Consider the following 22,601-nt stretch of genomic DNA (forward strand, 5'->3'; position numbering starts at 1 on the left):
AAAATACTGGATTGGTTGCATTTTAATCTCTGGGAGGTTTAGTGGGTTTGTTTTGCTTTGTTTTGTTTTCTGCTGTGTCACAAGAGGTTATTATTTTTGCTTGTACACACAAATATATACCTACCTGTGTGCATATACACACTCTTGGTCGGTAGGAATTTACCATCTTAGATATTCTGGAATTCAGGTTTTTAAGTCAGTGCTGCAGTCCCAGGGCCAAATTGGATTATTATTAATCATGCATCACAAAAAAAAATATCCACTGAATAGCTATCAGTGGGTCTGTAAGCCTTTGTTCTTAATCCTCAGAGGCCAGATACAGTAGAATCAATTTTGTGGGTCCGCTTTTAATGCTTCTTTGTGGACTTCATGCACTTTAAGGTACATCGCAACCCAGATGAGAAATTAGACTAGGCTGACTTAGTATTTTCCATCATCTTAGATAGTCTTTAAGTTTTGCCCAGGTATACACACAGGGCCTGTGGCTGGTATTCTGAAAACAAAACAAAACGCAACACCGCAAATGATAAAGATTCTCATTTTTCCAAAATTAATTTCTAAATACCCTTAAGCCCCCTCAAGTGTTGATCTGGTTTTTCCCACAGCAGAAAGCTTTACCTTGGATTTCCTGAAGGCGTCTCGTACCCAACACAGCTTTCTTTGTTGTTTCAGCTGATTGCACAGTCGGGTCGGCTTGTTTTTCCTGCTGTATCTCTGTAAATGCAGCCTTTCCAGAAAGTTGACTGCCAAGTCCTTCCTTTCTCTTCCGAGGCCTACCACATTTTGCTCAAACTGTTGGGTAAATAGACCAGCCCCCTTTTCAGAGTCGTGGCAAAAAAGCTTTGTGTTATCTCACTTCACACAGTAACAAAAGGAAAATTCCAGGCGCTTAAATATGACAGCACTTGTACTTATTTTCTTGAGAAATGAAAGAGCCATTTATAAGGAGCATTGAGGATCCCAACATGTTTCTTTTGGAGTTTTGCTGGTTCCTAAAGGGTGGTCCGGCCAAAGTGTCAGTTGCTCTTGAACTGTTAGCAGGATGTTTGCTCTGTGATCTCTGAGAGGTACCGTGGACTTTCTGTTTGTTCTGGGATGAGAAGTGGACACCTGCTTTCAGAGATAATTTTTACTAGATTGGCATCTTCAGAATGTGTCTTGTCTGCTGGAGGAGGGAATCCAGCCCTGCCTTTTAGGTGTCCTCATGCTTCCCGTCTCCAGAGTCTGGAGCTTTGAACACCTGTCCTCATTTTTTGTGCATTTAGGAAAGTGTTCAGAGAATATGGTACATTTGCACAGTAAATATAAATGTAAAACGTACATTTACATTTCTCTCCCTGGAAAGTATCTGCTGGGTATAGATCGGAATCCATAGTTAATTCTTGAAACTACCATTGGCTGATGGCATTGTGTCTTTTTCTTTCCTCAGTTATGGTGCTAATGGTTTCTTATAATGGTATGCAAAGTTCTTCCTTATCTACACCCCAGTCTTCTGTAACTTTGGAATCTTAGATCTGGATATAACCAGAAGAAACCTCTGAAACCTCTTTGGTAGCATAGGAGTGGTCCCAAAGCACCCAGCAAACTGAAACAGTTGAAAACCTAAAGATACTGAGCTTTGACATCCCAGCGCCTCTCCTATACATGGGAGCTGTGAGCGGCTGGTGATGACTCCAAAAGGCCAGCCTTTTCATGTGACAGTGACAAGTGTGGGAGAAGCAACAGGAGATGGAGGATAGCAGAGAAGCAACACAACAGCAGCAGTGGGGGGAGGGGATTTACAGACAGAAATGTGGGGATCTACATCCCAGGCAATGAGAAGTAGAGAAAAGAGCTGGTAGTCGTGTTAGGTGGTGGCAGGTGGAGATTGTGGAAATGACGGACAGTGGGGCAGGTGAAGAGGACGAGGTCTTGGGGCAACAGAGAAGGCAGTTGGGGAGGGGGGGACAATGTGAGTAGTAAACCTGAACTTCGATACAAGTATGCTGAGATGGCTACTTGAAGACGGGGATCAGCGCTATAGACCTTCATGTAATAACCATGAAAATCGGAGGTATGAGTGAATGTTTGTTGAATGAGTGCATGTACGCATACACCATCTCCACCATGGTTCTGTGTGTGTGTGTGTGTGTGTGTTGGGGGGTGATGGGGGGGGTGGACCTGTATGAATAAGCACAAAAAAAACCGAAGGCAGTGTGTGCAAAGGTGAGGGCACACCTGGTCTGCCCTGGGTCTTGTAGCCGATGGGCTTTTCTGTCCAGGATAACCAAGGAACAGTGAGGTTGACTTGTGGTTAGATTCCACCACCAGTATAACAGGGACTCCAAGGTCAAGTACCTGGTGTGATCACCTGGTAAAAGGTAGCACATGGTGGGATACCAGTCAACAGCCAGACTGCCCCAGCTGAGCCAAGGGATGTGTGCAAACCGGCCTCTGGAAGGCACATCTGCGATCAACATAGGCAGGGGCGGAGGAGAAGCAAAATCAGAGGCTGGGAATTGTGCCCAGTGGGTCTGCAGAAATCCTGCGGTCCCTTGGGTGGCCGGAAGTGCCTCTGTCCTGAGGTGTGAACATCTGACTGTTGCCAGTAGGTACAGATGGGACAGCGGTTGGAGGGCACGTGGCTGGCATTCACTCTGGACTGGGCTCTGTATCACAGCCAGTCACAGCTGGTGATGGGAGTGACCTGTTTACAGACAAGGAAGGGTGCGATATGCTTTAGAAAATTTTCCAATCCCTATTTAAAACTTTAAAGTCTAAAATGTTTAAAGCTCTCTGGCTGCCTCATTCCCTAAGTATTCCAAATGGGTGTTGTACTTTGCATCTGAACAGCGTTTTCTACTTGCCAAAGTGTATCTATAGACATTATTCTGTGCGTTTTTTTTTTTACAGCATTGCTCTGATATGAGTAAGGGGTTGGGTATTTTTATCTGTCTCCATGTTACATGTAAAGAGTTTGAGACAGAGAGAGATGAAGTAAACTGTCTAAAGGCACCCAACTGGCTGGTGGCAGAGAGGGAGGGGAACCCAGGTATCCTGAGTTCTACCTCTTGTCATGACAACGTAGTACTGAGTCATTGATTGCTTTTCCATGTGGTCGACTATGGCCCCGAAAGAGTGAGCCACGGAAAGTGCCTGTGAAGAGCTCCAGACAATCTCTTCTTTCGTGTTTCCGTTAGGGCTGCCTCTCCCCTCAGAAATTTGCTCTTCATCCTCTACAGAAGCATTGCATGTAGGCAATTTTTGGTGCTTAAGCTTAAAGTAAAAGAAAATGAACGTGGGTTGGGTTTGGTTTGGTTTGGTTTGGTTTGGTTTTGCCTTTCCTCGATCAGCGGATCTGAAACCCCTCAAACCTGCCTCTTATTCTCCAAGAGATTTTAGTTCTGCTCCTCACAGGTCTGAGTATCATTGTGGACACATTTGTATCTTCGACCTTTCCCAGTCAGGAACGAGAGTGAGATTCTGAGATATTTTGAATTGCTGGTGACAAAGAACAGAGAGAAGCCATTTTTAAGAAATCAATTAAAAGATAAGTTGGAAATCTAAGGAGACATCTGAAGGGGTGAATCATTCTTTAATTCTGAATTTATGTATATGATATGGATGATTTCTAACACACTGTTCTTCTGCAGGATCATTAATGACCCCAGAGCAAGAAAAAAAGATTTTAAAAAGGAAGGCAATTTATTACAGTCTTGACAAACACGTTGTGTTGGCATCCCTGTTATGCCCTACATTTGTGAGTAGAGAGCAGGGTGCCAGGTTATCTGTGCTACGAGGCTGAGGTTGTTTCAGTTTGGAAGCTGCCAGGCGAGGTGACTTATGCTTCTGCTTTCTGATTTGGATGGAGGCTATGAGGATGACCTCATCCCGTTAGAATTCAGGGCAACTGTGCTGGTGAGAGCCGGGCTGCTATTCCCTAGCGATAGTCCATTTTCACATCTCATTCATAATTGAAAGGAGTGAGGATCATTTTTTGCCCATTATAGGAGGTGGTTACATCAGCTCTCCAGTGACATACCAGAGCCCTCACATTGTTGCAACTTAACAGCTGTAACCTAGTATCCTACAAGATCTGCGTTGCCCTGAAAAGTGCAGGTCCTCGGGGGAGAAAAGGGGATAGGGCTAAATCCAGAAAGTGAACAGGAGAAACGTTGCTGCCTTCTACTCTGAAAGACTGTCCAAAAAGTTTCTGGACTCACCTGATCAGACGTGACCATAACACAGTACTTACTCGTTGGGCTTCTACATCCTTCAGCATCTTCTGTGTGTCCCTTCTGAAGGAGAGAAAGCATTTGGAGGCAGAGCTGGTGGGAACAGTATTCTCCTTTCATGGCACTGCACATGGATGAAGTGAGCCTGGTTTTTAAAGTATCTTTTACTTGCTGACATTTATTATTATCATTTTACATTCGTACAGGTGGTTCCAGAAAAGAAATAACCGAACACTGGGAATGGCTTGAGCAGAATCTGCTGCAGACACTTTCCATCTTTGAAAATGAGAACGATATCACCACATTTGTGAGAGGAAAAATACAGGTAGTGGTTTATTAACATGGAATCTTTTTTTAAAAAAAAAAACCTTTTCACTGGAAAGAATTTTAAACACAGAAAAGTTGCAAAAATAAAAATTGTATAAAACACACCTGTAGACCCTTTACCCATATTCCCCTGTTGTTAACAATTTATCCCATTTACTTTATTATTTGTAGGCTCCATTACTCTATTTTAGAGGAATTTCCTCCAGATGCTTCAGTGTATATTTCTAAGAACAGAGCTCTTCTATTAAATAACAACACAGTGTTAACAACAGTTATCACCTGCAGTAAATTTAATATGAATACTATAATAGTTGGCACATATTCCAATTTTGTTAAATGACCCAATAATGTCATGTAATAAGAGGCAGGTTTGAGGGGTTTCAGATCCTCTGATCGAGGAAAGGCAAAACCAAACCAAACCAGACCCAATAATTTCCATTCCAGTGCAAGATCCAGTCTAGGAAGCTACTGGATTACTTTTTGTCTCCTTCAGTCTGGATCATTCAATTGCCTTTCTTTGTCTTTTATGACATTACTGTTTCTAAGTGTATGGTTGTTTTTTTCCTAGGACATTTTTCATTTGGGGTTTTGTCAGATGTCCCTGCATGATTTGCTTCAGATTATGCATTTCTGGATGGGACACTTTGTAAGTGATCCTGTGTCCTTTCCAGAGTGTCTTTTCTGGAGGCACGTGACACCCGTCCACCACCCATTGGTGATATAAACCCAGCAAAGTGCTAGCCAATTTCTCCCCTGGAGAGTTACTAATTTTACCCTTGCAATTTTCTGTAGGAAGACACTTTAAGGTTCCAGAAATATCCTGCTCTTTATCAACATTTCTTCCTTGCTTTAGCATCCATCAGTGATTTTTTCTGTTGAACCAATCTTTGTTGTGATGGTTTACAAAATGACGATTTTCCAAGAACTCCAGTGTTCCCTCACATTTAGTAGTTGGCACTTCCACTCTAAGCAAGAGCCCTCCCTCTATTTACCTTTTTATCTGTTTATTATTGATATGGACCTGTGGCTTCCTGTGTTTTTCAGTAGCTTCTGTTTCATTGCTGGGCTTATTTTGGTACTCACCCTCTCCCAGATTTGGCTAGAGCCCCTATCAGTTGCCTCCTTTTCTAACTAAGATAAAATACTGAAACATTCATTATATATTTTTAATTAATTAATTTATTTATATATTATTTTTGGCTGCATTGGGTCTTCGTTGCTGTGCGCAGGCTTTCTCTAGTTGCGGCGAGGAGGGGCTACTCTTTCTTGCGGTGCACGGGCTTCTCATTGCGGTGGCTTCTCGTTGCGGAGCATGGGCTCTAGGCATGTGGGCTTCAGTAGTTGTGGCTTGTGGGCTCAGCAGTTGTGGCTCATGGGCTCCAGAGCACAGGCTCAGTAGTTGTGGCTCTCAGGCTTAGTTGCTCGGTGGCATGTGGGATCTTCCCAGACCAGGACTCGAACCCGTGTCCCCTGCATTGGCAGGCAGATTCTTAACCGCTGTGCCACCAGGGAAGCCCTGAAACATTCATTATTAAGTATAAGTTTAAGTTTATATACTTTTGGCTTCTGAATTTTATATGATACAGAAAGGCTAAAGATATCTGGATCTTTTTTTACCACACTAAAAAAGAAAAAAAAAAAAAATTGCCTCCTTTGTCCTTATGACTTGCTCCCACTACGCTTTTGAGCGCTTCCTACCCTGGTCTAACGGGGTGTTCCAGACTCATCTGGTACCTTCCCTGACCCAGGCCTGGAATCGGCCATTTGTTTCAGTTTGCCTTCCAGTTTAGGCTCTTTCTTCTTCCTGACATTGAGAGTTTAATTTTATTTTTTTTTGAATACAGAAGATATTAACATGCTTCCAAAAGTCAAAATTCCTCAAAAAGTGTTACCTCCTCCTGCATCCTTGCTACCCTTCTCCCCGCAACCCCTCGTAGTTAACCAATCTCATTGCTATTCTGGCTTATCCTTCCTGTGTTTCTTTTTGTAAAAATAGGCCAAATATATGTATTTTTCTTATTTCTCTTTAATTGTTATACATAAGGCTCCCTGTATATATGCTCCTCTGCATTTGCCTTTTTTTTTTCTTTAATTTATTTACTTATTTATTTTCGACTGTGTTGGGCCTTCGTTGCTGTGCACGGGCTTTCTCTAGTTGTGGCGAGTGGGGGCTACTGTTCATTGTGGTGCACGGGCTTCTCATTGTGGTGGCTTCTCTCGTTGGGGAGCACAGGCTCTAGGTGCTCGGACTTCAGTAGTTGTGGCGTGTGGGCTCAGTAGTTGCGGCTCGCGGGCTGTAGAATGCAGGCTCAGTAGTTGTGGTGCATGGGCTCTAGCTGCTCCGTGGCACGCTTGTTTTAGTATTGTTTTAATTTGTATTTATCTCATTTATGAGTGAAGTTAAACATCTTTTCTTATGTTTAAGGGCTGTTTTTATAACCCTGTTTGTAGACTGTTCATGTCTTTTACCTATTTTTCTCTGAGACTTTGGTCTTATTTTTCTTTAATTTTTAAAAGCTCTTGGGACTTCCCTGGTGGTCCAGTGGCTAAGACTCTGCACTCCCAGTGCAGGGGGCCCAGGTTTGATCCCAGGTCGGGGAACTGGATCCCGCATACCGCAACTAGGAACCTGCATGCCACAGCTGAAGATCCCGCACTCGGCAATGAGGATCCCACGTGCCGCAGCTAAGACCCGGTGCGGCCAAATAAATATATACATATTTTTTAAAGTTTTTTTTTTTTTTTTTTTTTGCGGTACGCGGGCCTCTCACTGTTGTGTCCTCTCCCGTTGCGGAGCACAGGCTCCGGACGCGCAGGCTCAGCGGCCATGGCTCACGGGCCCAGCCGCTCCGCAGCATGTGGGATCTTCCCAGACCGGGGCACAAACCTGTGTCCCCTGCATCAGCAGGCAGACTCTCAACCACTGCGCCACCAGGGAAGCCCATAAAAGTTCTTTTTATACAAAGCCTGTTAGCCCTGTATCAATGATGTATGTTTGTCATTTGACTTGGCTCATGATAATTTTCGCCCGGCAAAGTTTACATTTTTATTTGGTCAAAATCATCAGTTTTTTCTATTATAGCATCTGGATGTTCAGTCATAGAAGCCTTTCTTTAAATCTAGGTTAAGGAGGAATTCTAGGAGATGATCCAACAGTGTTTCTCATTAAAATTCTACAGACTGATCAATTTTTATTTTATTTCTTCTACTGTACTAAATTTTTTTTTTCTTTTTTTTTTTTTGCGGTACACGGGCCTCTCACAGTTGTGGCCTCTTCCGTTGTGGAGCACAGGCTCCGGACCCGCAGGCTCAGCGGCCATGGCCCACGGGCCCAGCCGCTCCGCGGCACACGGGATCCTCCCGGACCGGGGCACGAACCCGCGTCTCCTGCATCGGCAGGCAGACTCTCGACCACTGTGCCACCAGGGAAGCCCCCCAACTGCTACTTCTTATTAGTGGTTCTCATTCAGTCCCTTTCATCTATTCATTTATTTATTTCTTCTTTTCATTCTTATATATTTTTGGCTCCCCGTCTGAAGGCACTGATAACTTTGAAATGTCACATAGGCTGTAGATGTGTGTGCCAACTGGCTAAGGTGTTTCCATCCCTCTTCTCTCTGAAGTGGCTTCTTCTCCTCCCCACCCAGAGGTCCAGTGCCCTCATGCTGCCTCCTGGCTGTCTACAGTTCCATAGGATAGCACACTACCAAAGCCTGCTCACCCTCAAAGCAGCCGAGGTCCAAAATGGGTCTCCCCTGGCCTCCATCAAAGCCAACACCTCTATTCTCTCAGTGGAGTAGCACCAAAAGTAATTAGAGGAAACAGCCTTACCTTAGATACTCTCAGGGAAGTACATTGCTACTACCGATGCCAGCCATTCAGTCCTCCCATATGACAAAAGAACAGGTGTCAGCAACTTGGTACTTAGCTTTCCAAGTTAATTTTGCTAACTCAAACAATTTTAGACTTAGAAATCTGTGACTCTGCAGGACACAATAAAGACTAAGATATGGCCCCTTAAGATACATGCTAATTTGGAAAAACAACATACACCCTTTTAAACTTTTAAAAAATTTTTATTTATTTTATTTATTCTTGGCTGCATTGGCTCTTCGTTGCCGCGTGCGGACCTTCTACTTGCAACGAGCGGGGGCTACTCTTTGTTGCGGTGCACGGGCTTCTCATTGCCGTGGCTTCTCTTGTTGCAGGGCACAGGCTCTAGGCGCGCAGGCTTCAGTAGTTGTGGCTCGCCGGCTTTAGAGCGCAGGCTCAATAGTTGTGGCGCACGGGCTTAGCTGCCCTGTGGCATGTGGGATCTTCCCGGACCAGGGCTGACACCTGTGTCCCCTGCACTGGCAGGCAGATTCTTAACCACTGCACCACCAGGGAAGCCCTACCCTTTTAATAATCTTTTATTAAATGTCTTTTAGTTGCTAGATACTGGTGGTAAAAACTGTTCGAGGCATTATATTTGTTTCTGAAATGTATATTTAGTGGTCGAGGGACATATAAACAAAATACTTTCAGCCAACATATAAAGAGAACACACAGATGAGAATGCAAGTCCTCATTTGGGATTGGGTTAGTTTCACAGAGGATATTTACACTAAGCCTGGATAGGTTGATTTGGGCAGATCAAGAAAGGGGTTTTATGGCATGAGATGCAGATTGGACTTTTTCCCTCTTACACTGATAACCTGTGGACATTTTAAAGGTGGGAATGCGTGTAGCCATACAAAATATATCACAGTGTGGAAAGATGCCTGATGGCATGCCAGTAGCGAAGCCATTGTGATAATTCCTGGAGTATGTAAAGGGGCTAAAGTTGGCTTCTTATCAGAAGAATAGGCTGGAGACTTGTCTTGGGTTGTGTTTGCTGTTATAGTTGTTTACATAGTCTGTTCTTTTACTAGAATTGAATGGTGATGGAGATAATGGAAGACTAAAGCCCTCCTTCCCCTCCCTCCCACCATCACTCCTTAGTACCACAACTGCTGGCAACTAGGGTGGAAGGTCTGGCAGTGAAAATAAAATTCAGGACATTATATGTATTGAAAAATAAATTTCAATACATCAGGCAGAGAGAATCAAAAGTACTTAATGTGGGGAAGGACAGTCATAGCTGGGAGAAGGATTCATAAGGAGGTAGGAATTAGACCAGACTTTGAGACTAGGTAGGATTAGTGAAACAGAAAACAGTCTGATTCTAGATTTTAGGCACTCAGAATGGCAGGACCACAGGCAAGAAGGTAGAAAAGCACAAAAATGACACATTCAGGCCCTGAGTGTGCCTTAGGTTGACTAAGGCAGAAGAAAACAATTGGGAATCTTGTAAGATGTAGTACAGTGAGAGCAAAGGTTGCAGTGTTGGTTGGATCAACAGCGTGCATGGTATAGAATTTTAGATTTTATATGGTGATTATAGGGAAACAATTTTGATAATAAGAATTTTGTAGTTTTTTAATAAGTTTTAGGAAGATAAATTTATAGGGAGTATCCAGCATATACTGGGAGCGTAAGAGCCCAGAGGCAGGAATTCTAGGTATGAGGGCAATTTCAGTTTTCTATCCTTGCAATACAGAGGGCTCAGTCATGTCAAGGAGACCCCGAGAAGTTGCCCAGATTCACACAGACATGCAGTGACACCTTTGGGATCGAAACCCAAGACTTCCATGCTCAAAAGCTCATGCTTTTCTAGCTACCTTGTGATCAGAGAAAATGGAGATGAGGTGAGAGGTATTTGGTGATTACAAAGTCAAGGTGGAATTCCAAGGAGCGTTTTCTGTCAAGGGATATAGGTAGGAGCCACTTTTCAGGGAATTATGAAGGAACTGGGTAACAATGAAACAGCCTCTCAAGCTACTATAATGATTAAATAGTAGATTAAGCCAGTCACGTGCCGTGTATATATTTTATTTCCTGCACAACTGACTAAAGGTTGTGTGTCTACTCTAATTTTTGCTCCGATATTCACCCCATTTCTGCTCAAATGGTGACTTGTTCCTTTTATCTATGTTGCCTGATGTCATTCATGGCCCTGAGACAGTGGATCTGTGGCCAGTGTCAGTTAGTGGCATGTGTTTTGGTCTTTCTTCCTCTCTTTCCATTCATGATGAAATTTCATTGAGTTTTTGTTTTTGTTTTTTTATTTATTTGGCTGCGCTGGGTCTTAGTTGCTGCACGCAGGATCTAGTTCCCTGACCAGGGATCAAACTCGGGCCCCCTGCATTGGGAGCGTGAAGTCTTAACCACTGGGGCACCAGGGAAGTCCCAATGTCATTCTTTTATTTATTTTAAAAATACTTATTTATTTTTTGCCTGTGTCGTGTCTTAGTTGCTTAGTTGTAGCACACAGGATCTTTTGTTGCGGCGCGAGGGCTCCAGAACACATGGGCTGTAGTTGCAGTGTGCGGGCTTAGTTGCCCTGCAGCATGTGGGATCTTAGTTCCCTGACCAGGGATCGAACCTGAGTCCCCTGCATTGGAAGGCGGATCCTTTTTTTTTTTTAATTTATTTTATTTTTGGCTGCGTTGGGTCTTCGTTGTTGTGTGCGGGCTTTCTCTAGTTGCAGCAAGCGGGGGCTACTCTTCGTTTCAGTGCAAGGGCTTCTCATTGCAGTGGCTTCTCGTTGTGGAGCACAGGCTCTAGGTGCGCGGGCTTCAGCAGTTGTGGCTCACAGGCTCTAGAGCACAGGCTCAGTAGTTGTAGCACACAGGCTTAGTTGCTCTGCAACATGTGGAATCTTCCCGGACCAGGGCTCAAACCCATGTCCCCTGCATTGGCAGGAGGAATCTTAACCACTGTGCCAGCAGGGAAGCCCTGGAAGGCGGATTCTTAACCCCTGGACCACCGGGGAAGCCCCTCATTGAGTTTTTGAGAAAGGCAGACGTTGGTTGACCTTTGGGATAAGTCTATCATGATAAGCTAGGAAAAGTAGTAGAACTAGCAAAATCTTTTCATCTCCTCATGTGTAAAAGAAAACTATGGGCTTCATTCTAAGTGAACTTAAAAACATGATTAGTACCAATAAACAGATATTAAAATCTATATTGCTCTTTGGAAATCTTTTAGGACATAAATGCTGCTTGTTAATTGGCTTAGAATTGGGGAGTTGGCTTTGAAAATAATTCAATTTTTTTGAACTCTGGCCTTAGAAATTTTTTGTTCCTTTCCAGTTATGTACAAGATACGGGCAAAAGCAGCTCTAGTCATAGTGATACCAGTTGTGTGTTTTGTGCTTTATCGCTTCTTAGGGCATCATTGCAGAGTATAACAAAATCAATGATGTGAAGGAAGATGATGACACAGAGAAGTTCAAGGAAGCCATCGTGAAGTTCCATCGGCTGTTTGGAATGCCTGAGGAAGAGAAACTCGTCAACTATTACTCTTGCAGCTACTGGAAGGGGAAGGTTCCCCGACAGGGTTGGATGTACCTCAGTATTAACCACCTTTGCTTTTATTCTTTTCTGATGGGAAGGGAAGGTGAGTTCTCTAGAATTTCAGAGGGAAGCTTTTGAAAGTCTACTGAGGTTTGCCTGCCCTGAACGCATAAACCACATCCAAACATCAACAATAATAAATCTGTAGTTGTAACTGAGCCGGCACTATTTTGTGATGACTTAACAATTGAATTCAATCATTTTTGGCTCAACGGTTGTAACGAAATTAGTTATGAAGTAGTAAAGACTCACCAAAGGTACAATTCATTTAGTAGACATGGACTTAAATCCGTAATAATTGTAACTCAGAATTTTTGTGGTCCAGGTTTGTCTGTTAAAACTAACAAACAGAACAATGATAAACATGGGCACATAAACTCAAAGGAGGTCAGTGAAATTGGGGGGCAGGGTTGTTAGTTTCCAGTATCTCGAAAGGATTTTGAGCAGCTGTGTGTTGACCCAACCTTGTTCCCTGTGCTCAGCCAAGCTGGTTATCCGGTGGGTGGACATCACTCAGCTCGAGAAGAACGCCACGCTGCTTCTGCCTGACATGATCAAAGTGAGCACAAGGTCCAGCGAACATTTCTTCTCCGTATTCCTCAACATCAATGAGACCTTCAAGTTAATGGAGCAGCTCGCCAACATCGCCATGAGGCAACTCTTAGACAATGAGGGGTTTGAACAAGATCGATCCCTGCCTAAACTGAAAAAGAAATCTCCTAAAAAAGTGTCTGCTCTAAAGCGGTAGGTTTCAGAGACTTGGCGTCTTTTACAGACTTTAGAAACAAGAACCACATCTGTTCCTTTATGAAAGTTAACCTTTTCTGAACAACTTCAAGGGTTCAGAACAGTTTTCCAGGTATAGATACAAAACTGAAAAAGACTACGTAAGGCACTCCCAGTTCATTAAGCGAGGCAGACACGACCAGCTCCAGTACAATGGGATGGGACCTCTTCTGTTCCTATGAGCACACACATGGGGAGATGGGCAGAGTGTGTAGGAAAGACCTCTCAGCGGAGCTGCTTGGAGCTGGGCTCTCAAGACATAGTAGACATTACTCATTCAGAGTCAGTAGGATGGATATTTCAGGCAGCGGGAATAACATGATGGGAGAAGCAAAAGGGAAAAACACGGAGGGAAGTTAGTCCATCACACGTGTGAAAGGTGGCTGAGCATGAGATGGAGCGAGGCTGCAGAGAGGCCTGGAAGTCTGGATCTGGGCTAGAGAGAAGGCGAGGGAAAAGCTGATGCTCTAAAGTGTGATGGTATGCATGGAATTACCCCTAACTGAGGTGGGGATGAGGGAAGGAAGAGCTTGTCCAAGGGATATGAGGGCTCAGTTTTATCATGTTGAGTTGCCTGCAGGACATCAAAGTGGAATTGGCAATCATTGCCATCCAGCTGGTACCTGACAAGAAGTCACTGCAATTAAAACGCTTTTGGTGATTTGAGACATGTTTTGATAGAGTAAGAAGAAGATGGGTTACTACAGTGGGTTGAATAGCACGTGAAAGGCAAGACAAGGGCATTAGGACAGTACGGACTGCGTTTTCAAGAAATTCGGTGGGAAAGGAGGGGGCTTGCTCATTGTAGAATGAAAAAGATTTGACCAGAGGATGGTATGAAGTAGGCAGATGGGAAGAGTTTCTTGGTGAGGGATTAAGTGCAGGGACAGAAGGGAGCATGGAGAGAAAGCTAGAAGAAAATGAATAATTTTAAAAGTGACATCTCATAGGACATGGAAAAGGATGCTTATGTGTGCTGATACATCTCCCTTTGAAACAGGGAAAGGAAGTAGGATGAGATGAGGATGGAGTTGGTTTTGGAGACAGGAGGGAGGGAAGGGGAAGGCCTGTCTTTGCCCTGTGAAGCCAGAAACTGGATCGACAGGGGGCCGAAGTAGCATGAAAGCTTGAGCAAAGAGGTTTAAATAACTGCCATGATGAACAGGATAAAGGAACTCATTAGGGAAAAGATCGTAGTTACCTGAGGACCCAGATGAGGTTAGATACTCTGGTCGTCCTGGAGGTGGGTCGTTCCTGTGTTTTGGGCAGTCTTATTGTCTACTGAATGTGGACAGTGTCAGTCAGCAGATTCATGTGGCTTGCGTGTATTTGCATTAGGTCGTTCTTAAAAGATAAGGCCCCAAGAGTGGCTCTGGATGAGTCATGGATAAATGTAATCATCTCTTACGAAATTACTGTATTCTTTTAGAAAGAGAATGATTTCCTGGCCAGGCCTTGTTTTCCTAAGATCCTTTGACATTCACAGATACTGATTGCAAAATGGCTACACAAGGGACCTAAATACATTAAAATAATTTCATTATGCTTTTGGGTCATAGTTTGGAGTTAATGCCAGCAGGAAGCCAAGAAGGTAGGAATAAGTCTCACTAGATGGAGGAGGGGAAAGATGGGCTGGGGAACCTCCATTGCCGCATCATTTAGAGGTACTGAAAATTTTATTTTGTGTGGGGTGAGTTATTTTTGTTGCTTTCCAGCGATCTGGATGCCAGGGCAAAGAGTGAGAGATACCGTGCACTTTTCCGGCTGCCCAAAGATGAAAAATTAGATGGCCACACAGACTGCACCCTCTGGACTCCATTCAACAAAATGCACATTTTGGGGCAGATGTTTGTGTCCACAAACTACATCTGCTTTACCAGCAAGGAGGAAAACCTGTGCAGCCTCATTATCCCACTCCGAGAGGTAAGTGGCAGGTGAAAATGGAACTTTTAGGGTATTTTAAGAGTTTTACTGGTAATACTTCTCTGTGTATCTTTTACTAGCCGTGAGTTGGCTTTTAACCATAGGTGAGTGTTCATAATTCTTTGGTGGAATCTGCCACTGCCACTCTTTTTTTTTTTTTTTTTTTTTTTTTTTATGCATTGGCAGGCGGATTCTTAATCACTGCACCACCAGGGAAGTCCCATGCCACTCTTTTATTTGTTGTCATTGCTCTAAGTGACCATGGGACCTGCGAGATATTTTCTTCCAGAGACAGCCTGGTATTTTAAAATGTAGATTTCATTCTTGTTCAGGTAAGGTGAGGCCAACAGAGCAGGAGATGACTGTCATTGAAAAGATTTCTTGCTATACTCACAGATTCCACTAGGGGGAGCACGCCATGCCGTGGGGACCACGCAGGGAAGCACCAGGGTGAGCCAGCAGGCAAAGAAGCTGGGGAAAACATGGGCAAGAGCCTTTATTGTGGTTTCCATGGGAAGAAACAGGCGAGGCAGGGCAGGGTAAGCAGGCTTAGGATTGGCGAGCTGAATAACTTTGGCAGGCTCCAGGGCAGAGGGCCTATCCCTAGTTATCTGGTACCTGGCCCCGGGGTGATGAGGGCAGGTGAATGTGGCCCTGAGTGTGAGAGCAGATATAGGTCGTCACTGGGGTATGGGCTTGGATTGGTTGGTTTGCCTATAAAAGCCCTGCTCACAGGTGAGTCCTTTACTATCTCCAGGAGTTGGCTAACTCTGGGTCAAAAAGGCCCCAAGATGTGAAAACGTCAAATACAGAAGCTAGAAAATGTAGTTACTACACCTGACTCACAGCCTGAGCAGCTTGGTCTTCAGAGGAGACAGTCTAGGTTGTGAATCAGAAAGCCAAGTGTTCAGATCTGTCTGGTCTGTCGATTCCTTGCATTAGAACCACTGGGACCGCTGGCCACGGTGGCAGATTCCTGAGCCCACCCCAGATCTTCTGGATCGCTGCAAGTTTGGGAGTCTGTATTTTAATAGAGTGCCAGGCTGATGCCCATAGACAGTGAAGACTAAGAAACATTCTGATTGTATCTGGGGTGGAGGTGGGTTCTGTCGTGTCCTCACAGTGACAGATTATTCTGGCACTTGTATGGAAACCTTGCTGTTTGGGGTTGAGAAGCAACTCAAAGTTAGGATGTCAAGGGCTGGCAGACCCACAGTTTCTGACCTGGTAACTTGCAACTTACTCTGGTCCTTTTCTAGAAATTAAGACGGTTAGAAGCTTTGGCTATTTAATCAAGATTGACCCTTTATTAAGATTCTCTATAGTAAAGGATTCAAGTTTCCTTCTGCCTTCTTTTCTTTTTTTTTTTAACAAAATCATTTATGTAAGCAAATTTTGTTTGTTTTTTCTTGTTTCAAAAATATTGTATCATTATCACAGAAAATTAGTAAAAATACAAATAAAAAGAAAACAAAATTCAGTCCTAATCCCACCCTTCAAAGACGACCATGTTGACATTCCGCTGTACAGCTTTTCAGGCTTTCTATACATTGCTGTGTATATGTCATTTATATTATTTAGATATAAAACATAAAGAATTTTTCTTTTTTTCTTAATTCCCTTAACAGTGGGTGTACACTAAACTTTTCCCCGTATCATAAAATATTCTTTTACCATGTAACTTCTAGTGACTGCATATTATTCCATTAATGGATATGTATAATTTATTTCTTCTTTTCAGGTTACCTGTGCTTGGACCTTTGCATTGTTTTTAGTTTTCTCCCAGTCATATGTATAATTTTCCTTAATTGATAAATTCCTAGAAGTTTAATTGGTGGATCAAAAAGAATGCAAAATGTTAAACAATTGAAAAATCTAGTTCTCCTTCTTATAGGGTGAACTAACTGGTATTAGAACACATTTGGAGGCCAGGAATTGTTGGGAGTGAATTCTGAGATGGATAATTCATCAGGACTTATAATTGGCTCTGAAAGGCATTTCATGACTTTTTCCAGCAAACTTTGTCTTAGGGAGTTACTAAACTCTGTGTGTGTGTGTGTGTGTCTGTGCGTCTGTGTGTGTGTATGTGTGGTGTAATTGACATAACGTATTAGTTTCAGGTGAACAAAGTAGTGATTTGATATTTGTATATATTATAGAATGATCACCACGATAAGTCCAGTTAACATCTATCACCAAGGCTGCTACTAAAAATTTTCTTCATCAAGTACTACCTGAACATAGTAAAGCAGAGTGACCTGGACTGGCTAGGGAAACCCATCCTGGGATTAAGAATGTACCGTGAATGTGTCATTGATGAAGTGAATCATCACTTTATCTAGAGAGAACTCAGGAGCAGAGAGGGGCTGGGAGCTGCTGTCCAGACATCTCTCCTGTTCCCCACCTCCCGGTTTGGTCCAGGTGCTCTGTGTACATTTTAGTGTGATTTATAATAGGATGGTGAGAGTTTGGGGGAATTGAGAGAATAGTGGTTCATGTCCTCAGCCCATCTTCTGCTTGCTAGTTTTCCCCAGCAGGCGGTAGCACAAAGATCATTCAGTCATACTTCAGGGTAAGTCAGAAGAGGGACAATGGTAGAGGCAGCATTTAAAAATAAAGCGTGTTGGGCTTCCCCTGGTGGCACAGTGGTTGAGAGTCCGCCTGCCGATGCAGGGGACATGGGTTCATGGCCCGGTCCGGGAAGATTCCACATGCTGCGGAGCGGCTGGGCCCGTGAGCCATGGCCGCTGAGCCTGCGCATCCGGAGCCTGTGCTCCGCAACAGGAGAGGCCACAACAGTGAGAGGCCCGCGTATCGCAAAAAAATAATAAAGCGTGTTGTGGTTGGAGGATACAGCTTTAAAGAAATGCTCAATGAGACAACAGTGCCCTGTCCTTTAACCTGATGAATCGCTGAGGTATATTCATGGTAAATCCCGAACCTCGACTAATGGAAGAAGCAAAGGACTTAATGTAATTTTTATTACCTCTAGGTATGATAATGACAGAAAAACACAAGGACGAGGCTCCCACCCTCCATCCAGGTCTGTTTGAGTAGAGGTGGTGTGTCTGTGAACTGAGTTAAGCTGATTGATGAGCAGGACCCTCCGTGGGAACACTGCATCCTCCTTGGAACGGCTACTTTTAGGATTGTGTAGACTAGGAATTGTTGTTTTATTTAACTTTTTATAAATAAGTAGAAATATGGACTGGAGATTGTTAATATATATTCTACATACAGACTTAAGGGAGACCAAGTCGATACGTGTTAAATGTTTACAAAGAATCATATTGCTGTAGATTTTATAGAAATTACTGAGGCAGCAAAGCAGGAGGATAAAGTGAAGTGATCGGGGTCTTCATTAGAGATTCCAGATAAAGTTCCTCTTTTCTTTCAATTATAAATTACCTTGTAAGTGTTCCATATGACACACCAAGATTTGATTAAATTTGATCTATTTTATAACCCAAGTTGGTAACGAAAATGTGTCTCATTATTCTGTAGAATATTCGGATATAGCTGTTGCCCGTTCCTGGTGGCACAAAGCTTATGGGGTAGAATTCTACTAGAACTCGTTTGCCAGTGAAAAATAGGTTGTAACCCGTGGGAACCTTCCTAGGTTTTCTGAGGGAGCTTTCTTGCTGTCTCTGTATTCATGATCCCGCTAGATACAGGACTTTCCACTTTGACTCCATCACGATGCACATGATGTCTGTGTTTTAGGCAGAGAACTTGAACCTTTAATTTCCTTGACATCTGTCATTTAATCTCAGATGCCTGGTGACTAAAAGAATCAAAAAATCTACTGAGAGAAAAGGAAGTTTTTATCAGTCTTTTAAAATAAGCAGTGTTTGACACATGTCTGAAGTGTCATGGGAAAATCCTTTTCATGATAAAGAAGTTGGGTTTTTTTCCCCCAATTTCTCTAGCTTCTTTTGCATTGAGGGAAAAAAAAACACGTTTATGTGCAACTCCAGGTATCTCGGAGATTCCTTTAAAAAAGTGTAAGTATATATCTAACTTGTACATATTTATGAAGTCTGAGAACAGAAGACAGGTCCTGCAATTTTTTCCCTTCATGGACCCCAGTAATATCTGTTTGCACTTGGGACCATGCAACTTTTTAGGCAATTCCAAGAAGTTCCTTAGCCTTGAAGGGGAGAAAAGTTTTTAAAGTTCTGCTTGGGAGGAAATGTATTTCACATGAAAATGCTGATGAAGAGGTTGAAGTTGAACCTGTCTAGACTGCTTACATGTGGAAATGAAGAAGGGAAAGAAACTTAACTCTACAGAGTCAGAGCTGCTGCAAATAAACCATTTATCTAGGGCTGGCCTTGAGATCTTCTTCCTAATGTGCTAAGAAAAAAGTTGTAATGCATTTATCCTAGTTTCCAGTTGATGAAAACCCTATTATAAGCCACCAAATATATGTCGTCATTTCAAAGCTAAAACACACACACACACACACACACACACACACACACACACACAGAGTCAGCCAATGCAGTTAAGCTGTTTACGTCATGTCTGTTCAGAATCGAGCCTTTAAAACTTTGAAGTGGCAAGAGGTGAGGGATGCAAAGCCCTGGAGTCTAAATGAGACGCTTGAAGGATTGGTGGTGTTTTGAAAGCCATCCCCACATTAAGCTGGTAAAAGGGCCCAGTGTCATCGGTTGTTTCTGTCTCTTACAGATGAAGCAACAGCTAGGAGTCCTCCCTCTTATGGTTCCATTAAATTTTAATGAAAATGAAAGAATTCCTTTACAACAAGGTTTCTCAACCTTGGCACTGTTGGCGTCTTGGGCCGGACTTTGTTGGGGGCGGGCTGTCCTGGGTCTTGTGCACTGTAGGATGTTTAGCAGCATCCCTTCCTCTACCTATGAGATGCCAGTGGTACCCTCCACTTGTGACTACTAGAAGTGCCTCTAGATCTTGCCAAATGTCTCCTGGGGGGCAAAAATCCCTCTCAATTTATAGCTACTAATTTAGAAAGACCAGTAAGATGATTCCAGCTCCAGTTTGATTTGTTATGAGCTGTTTTATTTTACTGGAACAGGGCTAAAGGATCTCAACTTGCCTCAATAAAATAGAGGAGGTTTCTACAGAGATTTAAGAGTGTTGTGTTCTTTTCAGTGCTACTCAGAGGTTGCTGTCGGATAATCCCTGGAAAATAATACTCTTGGTGTCCTGTTTCTTTTCAGGTGACGATTGTAGAAAAGGCAGACAGCTCCAGCGTGCTCCCCAGTCCTTTATCCATCAGCACCAAGAACAGGATGACCTTCCTGTTTGCCAATTTGAGAGATCGAGACTTTCTAGTGCAGAGGATCTCTGATTTCCTGCAACAGACGACCTCCAAAATATACTCGGACAAAGAGTTTGCAGGAAGCTACAACAGTTCAGATGATGAGGTCTGTGGAAGGCACCTGCAGGTGTTTTGGTTCATCTTCTTACTCTTCCCCGGGGGTGTTCACCTCCCTGTCTGTTAGTTTGATCTTGAAGCTTTGCAGCTGTGCTAAGATGAACCACCTACTCTGATGTCCAGAGCAATATCTCATTTAAATCTCATGGAGTTTATGTTTGGGATCATAGGGCCGGACAGAATCTTAGAGATCATCTGGTCTATCCCTCTTCTTTCACTGTTGAAAGCATTATTAAGTAATTTGTCCTGGTCACATAGCAAGTGACTCTGGTCTATATAAGTGACCTTGTTGGGAACGGTACAGAGGTCACTCAAAACTGAAATACAACATCATTATGATGATTTGATAAAATACGAATTGTATCTCTATTGAATTAAGCCCTAGACATCCAAAGAACTGGAGCCCTGACAGATATGTAATTAGCTCAAGTGAGAGAGCAACTTACTAGCAGCTAAAATACACGGCAAAAATGGTGAGCTCATGAGTAACATGCCTGCCCCCGTCTTCCTGCTCCAAGCTTCTGTAGGCATTTCTGAGGCACCGGAAGCTAGAGAGGAGGTGAGGGAGGTGATCCCATTAGCAGTTGATTCAACCACATCATGCTTTGCATGCATACTAATCAGAGAGACACGTGGCCAACCAGTTTGTTGTAAAAATGCATCTAAAATACAGAGGAAACCTATTTTGGGCATTGAAGCTCTGTGGCCCGTGACCCCATCTAATCCCCATCAAAGTGCTGGCTTGCTGCCTTTCTCCTATTTTGTCACGTCACAAGAAACCTCTTAGGAACCATGACGTAGCTATTGGTGTCTGTCCAGAGGATGCCGAAGAAGTAGATTCTGTAGCCAAAATGGTTCCAGCATCTTGTTGCTCTCTGCATCGGCAGGTGTATTCTCGGCCCAGCAGCCTCGTTTCCTCCAGTCCCCAGAGAAGCATGAGCTCCGATGCTGACGGTGAGCGCCAGTTTAACCTCAATGGCAACAGCGTCCCCACGGCCACACAGACCCTGATGACCATGTATCGGCGGCGGTCTCCCGAGGAGTTCAACCCGAAATTGGTGGGTGCCTTCTCCTCTTGCCCGGAACTTCCTATATTAGAACAATAACGTTTAAAAAATCTTTTTAAATAAAAGTAAACTCATCAACATGTCAATAGATATTTTCCTACAAGTAAAGGATATTTTGTTGAAGAAACAAAAATGACATATAAATATAACATATAATGACATGGTTATATGTCATTGGGTTTCAGAGTGGCTTCATCGTGGAAGGAGATGTTATAGAGGGTACAGCTGACCTTTTTTGGTCTTGTTTTTAACTGTTGTATAAGTCAGCCAACAAATAAGTATGTAGTGTCTCAAACCACGTTTAAAAGATATCCACTGTTTCACCTGGAGGTATAGACATAAAGCCATAAATATCATTTGCATTCTGCTGACTCATCTCAGGTAAGTACAATTCTGACTCTAGGACAGAAAATTTCGTGGCAGATCCACGGGCATACATGTGTCATATCTGGCAAGGACTCGAGAAAATCTGAGTTCTTTGTTCTCATGAATTCTGTCCAGAACTTAACTGCTCCATTCACCAGGGAAAGTGTTCTGACCTTCCATTGAACTTGTCCTAACCATTGTCGAAGTACGTTGGGATGTAGTGATGCTTCATTATCCCTTTCAGGCCAAAGAGTTTTTGAAAGAGCAAGCCTGGAAGATTCACTTTGCTGAGTACGGGCAAGGGATTTGCATGTACCGCACGGAAAAGACACGGGACCTGGTGCTGAAGGGCGTACCCGAGAGCATGCGCGGGGAGCTCTGGCTGCTGCTCTCAGGTATGGCCGGGCTCGGGGTGGGAGCTGGGGACCCCGGGGCTGCCCTTCCGCCTTCCATCGTGCATCAGGGCTCTTTCAAATATGTAACCCCCTGATTCAGTGCTAGATCGCAGTTCCTTGCCAGAGTGTTGAATTCCCTCAGTAAAAATACAGCACACATATTCAACAGACCAGATGTTGAAGACACCATCCCTCGAGTCCTCATAACCTCTTCTATTCCTTCACTAACTCTATTTAGGATAAAACGGAGACTGAAGAAAAAGAGTGTAATTCTTTGTGATTTTTGGAGTCCCTTTTCTCCTTTCCCAGCTGTGTCAGCTTCATTGAGGATGTTTAAGTGTGGCACTCTGTCAGAGTCTTCGTTGGGATGGGGGAGAGGGTAGAAATGAAGGAATAGAAGACGCTTCTCCTTGATTTTTGCCACCTCTTGAATTTGCTGGTTATCACTGGAGACCAGGAAGAGAGGCCAGAATCAGCCCTGGGAACGAAAGCCTTCCTGGATCATACACTCCAAGCTGGAGATGCCAGGAAGGACAGAAGGGGACGTGTCCTGGACCCATGGGAAAGCTGTGTCCATCCTCACTGGCCCGCTGCCAGGCTCATGCCCAAATACAACACTGTCAGGTTAAACCTTAGAGCCCTGCTACAGAAGCCAGAGGTCCTTC

General features: G+C 43.6%; 1 protein-coding gene across 1 annotated transcript in view; it reads left to right on the plus strand.

The window, feature by feature from the left end:
- TBC1D9 (TBC1 domain family member 9) overlaps positions 1–22,601 on the plus strand; it is a 112,246-nt gene that overhangs the window by 53,775 nt on the left and 35,870 nt on the right. The window contains exons 3-9 of the mRNA XM_024736079.1: positions 4,421–4,539; positions 11,795–12,023; positions 12,463–12,724; positions 14,482–14,689; positions 19,891–20,097; positions 20,996–21,166; positions 21,786–21,936. Coding sequence (XP_024591847.1) covers positions 4,421–4,539; positions 11,795–12,023; positions 12,463–12,724; positions 14,482–14,689; positions 19,891–20,097; positions 20,996–21,166; positions 21,786–21,936 — 1,347 coding nt within the window. The remainder of the gene's footprint in view (positions 1–4,420; positions 4,540–11,794; positions 12,024–12,462; positions 12,725–14,481; positions 14,690–19,890; positions 20,098–20,995; positions 21,167–21,785; positions 21,937–22,601) is intronic.

The sequence above is a fragment of the Neophocaena asiaeorientalis genome, unplaced genomic scaffold (genome assembly GCF_003031525.2).
Source record: "Neophocaena asiaeorientalis asiaeorientalis breed wild unplaced genomic scaffold, Neophocaena_asiaeorientalis_V1.1 scaffold7, whole genome shotgun sequence".
Lineage (NCBI taxonomy): Eukaryota > Metazoa > Chordata > Mammalia > Artiodactyla > Phocoenidae > Neophocaena > Neophocaena asiaeorientalis.